The sequence below is a fragment of the Maylandia zebra genome, linkage group LG22, assembly GCF_041146795.1.
Source record: "Maylandia zebra isolate NMK-2024a linkage group LG22, Mzebra_GT3a, whole genome shotgun sequence".
Lineage (NCBI taxonomy): Eukaryota > Metazoa > Chordata > Actinopteri > Cichliformes > Cichlidae > Maylandia > Maylandia zebra.
Genome location: NC_135187.1, coordinates 21,632,724 through 21,645,132, shown reverse-complemented (window position 1 = coordinate 21,645,132; position 12,409 = coordinate 21,632,724). Strand labels below are relative to the sequence as shown.

The 12,409-nt window shown below is 40.0% G+C and overlaps 1 protein-coding gene across 15 annotated transcripts in view; it reads right to left on the bottom strand.

Annotated features, from left to right (window-relative positions):
• Positions 1-12,409, bottom strand: part of dync1i1a (dynein cytoplasmic 1 intermediate chain 1a) — a 66,037-nt gene that overhangs the window by 48,552 nt on the left and 5,076 nt on the right. For 11 of the 15 annotated variants that reach the window (XR_013095352.1, XM_076879494.1, XM_076879488.1 and 8 more), the window contains 4 exons: positions 11,636-11,662; positions 11,450-11,491; positions 9,015-9,074; positions 8,659-8,771 (listed from right to left, as the gene is read on the bottom strand). Coding sequence is in view for 14 of the 15 variants with exons in the window: in XM_076879494.1 (XP_076735609.1) it covers positions 8,659-8,771; positions 9,015-9,074; positions 11,450-11,491; positions 11,636-11,662 (242 nt within the window). In the remaining variant the exon portion in view is untranslated. The remainder of the gene's footprint in view (positions 1-8,658; positions 8,772-9,014; positions 9,075-11,449; positions 11,492-11,635; positions 11,663-12,409) is intronic. The other 4 variants (XM_076879501.1, XM_076879503.1, XM_076879500.1 and 1 more) reach the window with 2 other exon arrangements.

Here is a 12,409-nt window from a genome sequence, read left to right as displayed (position 1 = left end):
AAAAAAAGAAAACCTCAAGAAGAGGAGGGAGGGTAGGGCGTGCATGTCAAAAAGTCATGTTCAACACAATGCAGATGAAAAAAAAAAAAAAAGTTGAAAAGAGAAAAAGGGGAAACGTGAAACTAAACATTCCTACTCATCTCGAGCACTCATCAGATGGCAGATATTATTTTGGATGATGGCCATTTTACCTAAGAGAGGGAGAAAGCCAGAGGGAGGGAGATGAAGAAGGGGTTCATGTACCTTATTATACGGTGGTCATGGGGGAAAATTGCAATCATCTGTGACTCACTTGGAATACCTTACACACACCGAAAGACATTATTTTTCTCTAATATCAAGACTTTTTTTCTCAGTTTTGACTGCCACGACCATTTCGACAGAAACCGCCTGGGACCCCGCATCAATTTTGCGAGTGAAACAGGAGTGAAGGTTGTGCCCTTTGGAGGGCGATGACGATGAAAGCCAAACTCAGACTTGTTTTATAAAGACAGAAAGTGAGAAGCGTTGGGTGATTAAGTGTGTCTGCAGGGAAAACACTGGGAGAGATCATAATAGCATAACCCCGATCTGATCTTCTGTGTGTGCGTCTATGTGAAACACACTTGGTTTAAACAGCATCACGAGAAACTGCTACCTGAAGGCAGCCACTCTTTTAAAAGTCCAGAAGTCAACGATCGCAAAAAGGCACGTCTTCGATGTACTTTTGAGCAAAACTAATTCAAAGTACATTTTGTCCAGGGTCCTCCGTTGTGCGCTCACTGTGGTTGATCGCTACACAAATTGTGCCTTCACAAAAAACACACAAACCCTCTGCTCTGTTCAGCCTGTTGTAGCCGCCTGGCTGGAACAACAATGTATGAGACAAATACTTCCATATGTGGCTGGGTACACACACATTCATATGCACATACATACAGAAAACACACAAGTGCCTAGCCATGCAAAATACACACTCGTGCAATCACATTCCTCTCTCCAGGACCTTGAAGACGGCCCACAAACCCATCAGTCATGTCAGTTTCATATAGAGTGGGAGTGTGTTATATTCACTGTTTTTATTTGAATCACTGGACTGTGTGAAATCCTAATGAAGGGCGCGGGATAGGTTGGCAGAGGAAACTTCAAGTACATGAATTGTGAGTATCTGGTGTGAGCCTCTGGCTAATGCAGCAATACTTTCCCTGCTAACGATCGGTAGTAGAAACTGGACAAAGCAAAAGCACTATTATTTAAAATGTGCCAATAAGAAAATAATGCTGTTAATTTAGATTTTACAAGCAGTGATTCTATTGTTGATTTTAACCTCCTGGATAAAAGCACATGCACTACACTCTCAAAACTCCAACATGCTTCATTTTCTCCCACAGCTGACATACACACTGATGAACCAGAACTTTACATCCACTTTTGATTGGCATGTCAACCGTGTAGTTACTGATATTTAAAAAAAATATATTAACAATATCTCGTCAATTATGCACGTGATTATTTTGTAAATAACTGTGTTATTGTTGTTTTCATATGCTCTGGTACAATTCTTTTTGTAGACTGTTAATATTTTAACTTTACCTTCATTTTTTTTTTTTTTACAGAAGTTATGCCTTTTATTTTTCTTCAAATCATCTACAGATATCACCGTAATGTCCACATCTGTGTCCACACATACACGCTAACATGCTGAGATGTACCTGGCGATAAGATTTTAGCAGCAGACCATTTCTTTTTTTTTTGTTTGGCAGTTGGAGGGCAGAGGGACAGACTGCATATGCTGCAGCAAATGCCCCATGATCCTCCTTCAGTCACAGCATGGTCACTACGGAAGCTCCCTTACACATAAATTGGTTTTTCAAAAGGCATAAAGTGCAGTAGGAAAGTGTGTACCTCACAGATACTTGAGTGGAGTTTTTTTTTTAGAGCCAATCAGGCTCAAAGTAGAGAAGTGGGGATGAAATATAAGGCAGGGGAAGAATTTATCATCATAAAGAAGCAGTTTCACAGAGCTTGCATTTCTTAACATTATAATTTTCTTTTTCTGTTCACGCACACACACACACACACACACACACACACACACACACAAATCAACGTGTGTTACGTTTTATGAGGCTTCTTAAACTGATGGATAGCTGCTCTGGCATGCTGGAGGCGAATGCCAGAGCCAACAACAGAGTTTATTAACTTTTTCATCCAGTAGTTTTTGATCTAGTCGTGCTTCCAGGACCACGTGATACGAAGAGCATTTGAGTATGCAGATGAATATTTAATGGTGTATCTAAAACCATTCGTGGCAAAAGACAGGACAGGACATAAGGATTGGTCACGTGCATGCAACTTCACTATGACTGGAATTTATAAAATCTGCTTTAAAAATCTGCTGAAAGTATGCAGATCCACATTTCTACCCCTGTGTGTATGCACAGTTTAAGGCATCTGGCTGTAATTTTCTGGTAATATCAACTTAAGCCTGTTTTACTTTTGTCTTCACACCTGCCTGTTTTCCTTTCATTGAACATGCTGAATGTAACAGCTAGCTTATCTCAGCACTTTTGTAAATGAATGCACATTATTTACGTCACCGGTGAGCGATCGTAATGCTGTGACCAGCAACATACATATTCTCCAGTCTGTGCATTATCTATGTAAACATTTTTTAAAGAAATAAAAGATATAGAAGAAAATACTCCACACAGAGCACGTCTCTGGGTATTCTTTGACTTTTTTTTAGTAAAAACTTTATTCAATACCATTTCTTCTTCTCAAATGTGAAGTATGGCTTTAATAAAAGGCCCTGGATTTTGCCTGATCAAAAAAAAATGAAAAACAATATTTAATCAGTAAATATCTGATTAAAGAAAAAATAAACATGACTAGAAAAGAAATCTCATGTTTCTGATATTTTCTAACTTGTAGACACACGCTTGGTAACAAAGACAATATTAAGGCATTATTCTCAGTTCTACTGTTACTATTATCAAAGTTCAGCAGTAACACATACCAACTCTGGACCCACACCGAATAAATACATAAATAAATAAAAACCAGTCCCATACTAGTGTGTCTCCGTCATGTGTGTAATGCAAGAACTTCAATAAACGACCGCAATAAACTCTTCAACTCTTATAGTAATAAGTGTCAGAGCTGGATTCCAGTAATTCGGCCGATTTAAAATCCAGGATTGGACTGGATAAAATCCCAAAAGACATCTGTTGTAATACTGTTGATAAATATCTAAAGTTCAGGACCTGTTGAACCATATTTAATACATTTAGGAGTTTGTGGGAAAAAAACACACACACCAAAGTAAACACTCTAATTGGACCAGTGTGCTGCCAGTGGTCAGGATCATTTAATAAATTTGGAGTTTGGTTTCTTAACTGCTCTATTACGGGATTATGTGGAGCTCGAGTGACATGTGTGCATGCGTGGCGTTCGTATGTGTGCATTTTGTGGCTGTCTGTTTTTTGTTTGTTTATTCCAGTGTATGCTGTGTTTACATTTATGAGTCTGAATGCTTGTGTGGAAAAAACAAAAAAAACCCAAAACAGCACACACACGCACACTCAGTATTTTCACATTAGTGTCTGGACATGAGGTTTCTCTTGCAATTAAAAGCCATTACCGGCCCACCAAATGGACCTGAGGAGTAAATTTCTGACCAGTTATACACTCAAGCTGTACAGAGCCTGAGAGCTAATGGGCCAGAAAATATTACAGAGGCGGGAGAGAGAGAGACTTGTGTACCCCTAGTTTTTTTCCATACGGGCGTGTAAACATTAAGATTATGTACACTCTTGACCCCATGAACTTGTAACCCTGAGAAGGGGGTTTTCCAAAGTTGCAATATCAAATTATACACAAATACTCAAAGAGTTGTATTTCTGAGGGTCTGCTTCTGGTTCACTGCAAACAATTACTGCTTTAATGTCAGAAGTGCTTCGTCGTCCCTCGACGGCCCCTGCCGCTTCGCCTCCATTTCTGTGTCTCTTCTATTCCTGCTTATTTGCTAGTGGCCATGAATTTCTCTTCACCTTTTTTCACTCTCTCTCTCTTTCGCTCTGCTTTTCCACTGTGACCTATTATGGGTCTTTTAAGGCTCCACTGAGCAAAGCCAATTTACTACAAACTGGGTGTAAGGCTCACACTACTCTCATGCAAACCTGCGCGCTTGTATACGTGCACATCCGCATGCGCAAAATGCCTTCAATCGCTTTGACCTTTCCTTATCTTGCCAAGATCTCAAGTAAGCACATACACGTAGTGATAGCTATCCCCAGATTGGGTTCAGCGGACTTAAGTGTGGCTGTCAAAGTACTGGCATTTGCTTTGTTCATTACAGAGCGGTGTTGGCTGGTCCGGAGAAGGGATGAAGGGGAAAAGCGAAAGAGGGTGACAGAAAGGGTGTCCAGAGTTTACTACACCTATGTGAAATCTCACCTTTTCGCTTCTCTTTCCTTTTTTCGGTTAGACTTGAGGAGATTGGAAGTGCTGCATCTCAAAGAAGGTGAAGAATTATGGGTATCTTAATTTCCAGTTAATGTCTTACTTTAGGCCTTGCACCCATTAACATCCTCTCTGAGCTTATATATTACAATCTGTGCTGCAGCCACTTCACAAACTCTTTTAACTTGCCCACAAACTCCTCCTACACAATCAGGATAACCAAACTTGGCACACAGGTACATCTGAAGCATCCACAATGGAAGAATGTGGGGACTAGAGACCAGAGAAAGTGAATTACGTTTGGAAACTACAAGCGACTACAGGCGAGTGGGCTTTTCTCAACTTCCAACCAAGCAATTAAAAGGGACATGAATAGGTAAACACATGCGTGTAAATTTGTAACATGATGAAAGGTAAATTTAAAAAAATCCTCTTTTATTGGCATATATTAAAAAGAAATTCAGTACATTTAATGGGAGTGCGCACTGTCTGGTTGATCACAGTGCACTCTTGTTTTAGATGAAAATGCATTTTGCTGCATGGAAACATACAATCACAACCATATTTGTCTCTTTTTTTATGTAAGCAACATCAATATTTTTCATTCGCTCCAATTTCTTTTAATCAATGTAATTAAATATATCAGTTTTCCAACAGCACAAACGGACCAGAAAATACTGTAACATGGGCGTGTACTAGTAATAAAAAAATACAATCGATAATAAGCCTCAGTTTGGGGGGAAAAACTCATGGACCAAATGTTGTAACCTTCCACTAGAAAGAATTATATGTGCACTTAAGGTGAAAGGAAAAAACGTGACAAGGTCGGAGACCAATTTGGAATTTTTGATCTAAAAGATTTTGTAAACTATGCAGTGTTTGGTTTGTTATATCGTTTGAATTGATAAATACAAAATGTATCCGAGTGTGAAGATTTGGTTTGCCATGCTTGTCCCTTGACATTTTTATTTATACATGGATATGTTATGCATGTGTAAATAAGAACAGCAGTTTAGTGTTCATTTTCTTTTACCGCAGTTCTTTTCTTTTGCTTTGTTTTACAGTTCATGTTAAATATATAGAAAATTATTGGTCTTACAACACAGACATAACTGAACCGAGTACTTTGTTTGACCTTAGTAGGCCAGTCTACTATCACACACACCACAGTAGACCTTGGTTTATTTCTCTGCTATGACCTTAAACAAAGCATCTATCCGTCACAACAAGCGTGTCCATTCATACGCATTAGAAAAGCAGCAAATAGCTGGAACCAATCGTGACTGGGGCTAATCCGATTGCCTGGCACAATGGGCACTCGGTACAGACCAGATCAGTGAGCAGCCAATGGGAAAATAACATTCACAGGGAGCGACGCATTACAATTACGTAGACGCAAATTGGTCTCGGAAATGAAAAGCCTTAAAATTAACTGGTTTAAATGAGAGTCACACACACAAACTACATGGGCACTTTAACACAAACTCCTGTGTACAAGCTGCACGCAACGTCAGATCAAATCCAATTTCATGAAACTGCACTCGGGCTTCGACACACGCTCACGTCACACCCACACAAACGCGCATAGCCAGCCACTCTGGGCACAAGGACAGATAAGAGAGCACGAGGGGTCAGGAGTTCGAGGAAAAGACGCCATGAGAAACTTCCTGACTCATCTGTCAATTATTTAAAGCAATTACAATAACGCACTCGGGCAAAAAACATAAAAACAAAAAAGATCAGTGTTATAGTTTTAATGTGACGACACCTCTTGCTTTTATGAATCAAATAGTAAATTCACAAAAGAAAAGGAATTATCAAATTAATACGTTTAATACTAATCCTCGCACTGACTCAATCAGATGGTTCTGACAAGACATGTGTCATTAGTCAGAATTACTGCTGAAAGACTCAGGATCTATGGGGATGCCACCATAGTCACATCAGACTTCAAGAACAGAGAAGAAACTATTTAACTTCAGAAGAACTTAAAACTAAGAATGTGAGTAACTCAAAGATTACTAAGGAAATATGAATACAGTGAGCAGCCTGTTACCACAGGAAGACCCCAGCAATATCAATCCTGATCCACTCAATACAAACAGGCCTTTGGACAGTAGAAATAGTGAATATTTGCTAGTGCAGCTGCACGAGAACACCAAGGGCTACAAGCTGAGATCATTGCTCGAATTCCTTGAAGCAGATTTAACACAAACACACATTTCTATGTACTGGACACACAACTTCTTTGAGGATCAGTGATGCCTTTTTTTATATTTACTTCTTGAGGGTGCAAGAAGCCTTAAATGTCACACTTTTAGGTTCAACAGACTTTTATTGAAAATAAACCATGTAACATTTTTACTGAAATTTGAAATCGCAGCTTAACTATCCGGGTTAGGTAATCAACAGAAAGGAACAAGCCTGAATAAACACACAGGCAGAAATGCAGGCAGGTGTTACCATCTACCCTCTTTCCCCCCTTTCTATAGACACACAAGCTTTGTGGCAGTCTGCAAAGGAAGGGTCTCCTGAGGCCAAGGTCACCTCCCCGCAGACCAACACAGCTCTGCTCTGGTTCCCAGATGTTCATATGCGTGCACACACAAACACACAAAGAGACCTCCTGAGCATGCTCTTGGAAGCTGAAAACAAACAAACCTAAATGGACAGACATATTGTACTGCTGCGGGCGCTAACCAGTCACACTGCGACTATTTGTTTATGTGTACACAGACTACTTGACCTGCATATAGTAACTGCTGCGTGTTTATTTGTTTGCCTGCTTAATTGCCGAGTCCTTATCTCTTTAACTACCATATCTGTCTTGCACATTTTACAGCAGTTGCACGTTTGTTTGTCGAGACCTTGTATGCGCGAGCAAACATGACCACGATAAATTCCATTAAGTATACTTGTAGGCACATGTGTATGTGTGTGTGAGTAGATGTCTCCCAGCACACATATGTGTGCACTTGTTGAATAAATGATCTATTCCTGGGTCTGTCAAGGAAATGGGGGTGGGTGGGTGGAGTAGGGGTTGAAGCAGGCCATTTGGATGCTGATCGGTACAGACGTGTGTATGTGCAAGATGGTTGTTGCTGGTGGAGGGTGGGGGCAGTGGAATCCACACCAGACCATCTATTATAATGACAGGAAGCAGGAAGTACAACCCCTTCACAGTCACATGGATGCCAGCTGTCTTGGCAACAAGAAGAAGGAAGATAGAGAAGATGATAGGAGTTGTGTGCATGTGTGCCAGGCTGTGTGTGTGCGTGTGTGTACCAGGTATTACTCACATTGTGGGGGACTTAAATCTGTTTTCCTTATGAGAAAGCAAGTCCTCATATAAATCCCTACATTTTAAGATGACGACATGTAGTGGTTATGATTAAACCTATCTCCAGGATATTATAGTAAGACGCTGTACTATCCTCTAAAGTTGTGGCTACACAAGTATTTGTGTGCATTTGTAATGTCCTAATGGGAAATCTTCATTTTTAAAACACAAAACCCAAGTGAAATTATGCAAAAACTCAAACTGTCCTCAACCCTAATCTCAATTCAATTCCTTCTCCATTAGAATGAACTCAAATCTATAAGTCGTTCGCTTGCACCCATCGATGTTCCACAAAATCCACACTGCACTAATAAAGCTACATTTTAACCACATGGATCTGTTTAGTAGCTGCAACTCAGCACGCCAGCTCCCACTTACATGTATACATTTTCACAGGTATGCACACATACCTTCACGTTCTTCACATGTAGAACTCACACCCATTAAATGCACAAAAACACACTTTTGCACCAATTTCCTCCAAGCTAAAGCACACTGGACTTACAGCTTTCCTGATCAGGAATATTAAACTTTAATGAATAAACGTAAGAAGCACGTATTATTTCAACAGTGCCATGCAGATATGCATTTGTATGCCATATAATATACACACTGCAATTGCCCCTCATCTATCAAGTAATCTTGGGTGAATTATATCAGCCTGTTTCCACATATAACGAGAAGTCCAAAGCATGATCTGTCTTCTCCCTTTGTAACATCTATAAGCTCCATGCTTTGCAGGCTTAGACCTGGGTAACTAAATCGTTGTCACATTCAAAAACAGCAATCACTGTATTTCTCCTTTAGCATCCAAAAAGGCTCTAAAAATGCTCACTTGTGAACACATACACACACAAACACACATAAATATTCACCTTCAGACAGGGTGCAGGTGGGTGTCTGAGTCTCCTTGCTGTAAGAGACGACCTCTTTGGGTAGGAAGTCTACTTGTGTGATCTTAGAGGCCCCCAATCTCTGCATCCTGCGCCTGGATGGCAGAGAAGACATTCTCATTAGCTCCTGATCTACTGTGGATAAATCCAAGCTGTCGATCAAACAGGGCATCATTTTTCATTTCAAACGCCAAAGTTTCAAGTAACAAATTACATTAAACCATTAAATATTTTATTACTTAAAGTCGAGAGGTTTTTCAGTATGACATGCAGTCAAAATAGGATGTTTTGCAGGTGAATGTTTTAATAGTGAACAAGAGGAGAGGAAAAAGCTGTACCCGAGCTCAGAATCAGCCTGCAGCTGCAGCACAGAGGGGTCTGTGTCCCACTGCAGTGTCCTGATGTCACCAACAGGGGGAGGGGGAGGGCAAGAGAGGACATGCATGTTTACAAACAAACACCTTATAACAAATACAAAAACACTAAAACACACGTGTCGTGCACAAACAGACATTAGCACATGAATGTGCGCACAATCTTATGCACTGACACCACTTATAATAGCCTATCACAGGAACTCCCATTGATTTTCATGCAAAAATGGCACTGGAAATAATTTAAACAGATAAAGGAGATGAGGCAGATATATTATATTTCATTAAACATCAATGTGCTCTGTTATTTTAAAGATCTCTGCTTACAAGTCGTTGTGGAAGAAAAAGATTGATTTATATCAGTGGAAAAGCTATTTGATGTCCTAGTGACTGCAGAAATATTTCTATGTACACTACATCCAGCTAAAACAAACATATATGTGTCGAGTGAATATACATCTGTAGCATGACTGACTAGAAGCCTGTACTACAAAGCAGTGGTCTCATCCAGGTAACTTCAGGTTTAATTCTGGGGGTTCAATACTGCAAACACGGTTCACTTCTTCCTGGGGTAAATCCCTGCTGCAAATCTAACCTGCTCCAGAGTTGGTTATGGTCTAAATTAGAGATCAACAGCTATGAAATCACCGCCCACTGACCAATCAGCTCTCAAGGAAACAGCGTCACCATTATGAGAAGTTCTCTCAGCAGTAAAGTCTAATGAAGTTTTTCTAAAAACATCTGAAGTCATCAGTGATCAACAGAGATTCTTAGACACAATTTTATTTTTTGATTTTTTTTTCTTGTTGGCTGCAAACAATTTTAACAATGTTATTGTTCTGTAAGCATTATGATCCTAAATCAGGGAATTTATTTTTACTTACTGACCTATCAAATTTACAGGTAGACTAATGTTTGAATTCTGTTTTTAGATTCATTCTTTACTGTTAAACATCACCGAGGTTACAGCTGAAAAAACTGTCTTTTAAACATTTAATGAAATATTTGATTGTAACAACTAAATCCTTTCATGTCTTAATGGTAGAGTCTGTATTTTTGCTGGCTTTCTTTCCTGGATTCAAAAAGGCTCAACTTTATTCATAAAACAGCTCTCCTCCAGGCTTATTGAGCACTTAAAGCACCCACACATTCATACAATGCTTTTAATACTAAACCGCAGTACAGTGCATTTCCAAACAGACTCCCCCACAATGTTTCTTTATCTGTAGCAGCTGTGTTACTTTCAGTCTGCATTATGTGTTTAACATCGTCATACTTTTCTAATTGTGCAGGGTTTTTGTTTATAAAATCCATGACAGTACATTTATGCATGTTTGTGATTGGTCAGATGCGGTCACTCCTTTCATGTAAGCGTGCAGCGGAAACTCTGGGTTAACATAGCAAGTTGATAACCAGGGGCATTTGACCTTTTATCCTGATCGAAAATGTGACGGTAAGTGAATCTAGATAACAGAAAGGTATTCTGGGTATGTCGAAGTTCAGGCTCACATGGTGTTTTTATTTAAAACTAAAGGGCTGCTCTCCTGTAGTTTTTTTCATACCTATCCTCGCCCACTGTGCAGTTATTCTAAACATATTTAGGAAAAATTCAGTGTTTCACATTCAAATTAGTGCCAAACAATACATGGAAATCATGTAACACACACACACACACACACACACACACACACAGAGCACATAATTTAATGGAAAAAATAAGGGTGTGAAAATTGCTGTGGTTTGCATACATGATGACAGTGTACTTTCTATACATCATCAATATTGAATACATCCCTGAGCTCAATGCTGAGATTGGTTTTGGGGATTTAAGAGTGAAAAAGTTGCTGCAGAAACCCGAGGAGTTCTGTGGCAGCTTGGCTGAGCTCTGGCAGCCATAAAAGGATAATGCTTCCAGCCTTCACTACACTTCTTGATGATACCTTCAGGGACAGCGAGCACACCCGTTAACATTCAGCTTGCGCTACAAAGCGCCAGGTGAGAGTGGCAAGGCATTTCTTTAGCCTGACAGGCCGGCTGTTTTACAGTAACGGGGATGACACTTTAAGCAGCACTGGCAATTCTCTGAAGACTGAAATGACTTCTGTGGTTCAGCTCATGAGAGCAGAAATCTTTCACCCCAGTATTAGAGGAGACAGGTAAGCTTCAGATGAGAACACCAGCAAAGAGTGGAGGAAAGCTGAACAGAGAAGCTGGGGCACTGCACTGTTTTGATCCTATAAATCACATTGAGGACACAAAAATAAGACAACTGACAACACTGTGGGTTTAATCTCCCTATGAGGGTAACCTCAGCCAAAGAGAGGTGAGAGGGTGTTGGGGGTTGGGGTAAGGGGGTAGGGGGTGAGGGGGATTCCTGTGTTTAACATGAAAATGCTTACCTTGAGGTCTGTGCTTGGGACTTGTTTTTAGAGAAACCTGACCTAAGAAGGGACACACACATACACAGCCACAAATGGAGAGCTCAAAATGGCATGCCATCATTCAGGGTGGATTTGGGGGTAAAAACAAAAAGAAAGAAAGAAAAAAAGAAAAACAAATCATTCCAGGAATTAACACTAACTCACCAATTTGTAAAATCCAATTTGTAAAAGCTAAAAAGAGATGAAAAATCCTACATAAGGCAATTTCTGTCTAATACAAACTTTTGCATGTTCTGTAGCCCCAATTCCACCCCTGGCTGTACCAGAACATCACATCACTAATGACCCCTGAAGGCATCACTCACACATCATCCTCACAGTCAGCTGTCGTTAAAAAGCAATGGAAAGCGCTTGATGACCACTCGTGTCTCAACAGCATTCACCAGAGCCGCCATGTGCAGAACTCAGAGAGCTCCAGCACGTGTCTGGGTGAGTAATGAATGAACAGGCGTAAAAGTAAATCCTGCAGTAGCCTGAGCATGTATGATGAACGAGCGCTGTGATTGCAGCCTGTGGAAGGGGAAATGCTTATATTTTGTCACTTACGCTCAAATGAGCCACTTTGAGACAAACATATGGTTCATGTCCATTGCTTCATACAAGAGCTAGTTTTATTGGCTCACTGTGGCTGCTTTCTAAAGGTTTTCCACTATGGTTCGTGCTTTCAACAGCTTATATCTGGATTTATTCTACAGGAAAGACATGAAAGGAAAAGCTGTAAAGTGGTCATCAAAGCACTGGATGCCATGACAAATGAAAGACACCAAATTCAAATCCTAACCTCACCACTAGGAACATTCATCCTTACCTAAACCTGTTGAGCCATTCACAAGGAAAGAAAGAAAATATGTCATATGAACCATAAACACCCACAGCCAAAAGCCTTTTAAAATTATTATCCTTTTAAGATGTTAAGTC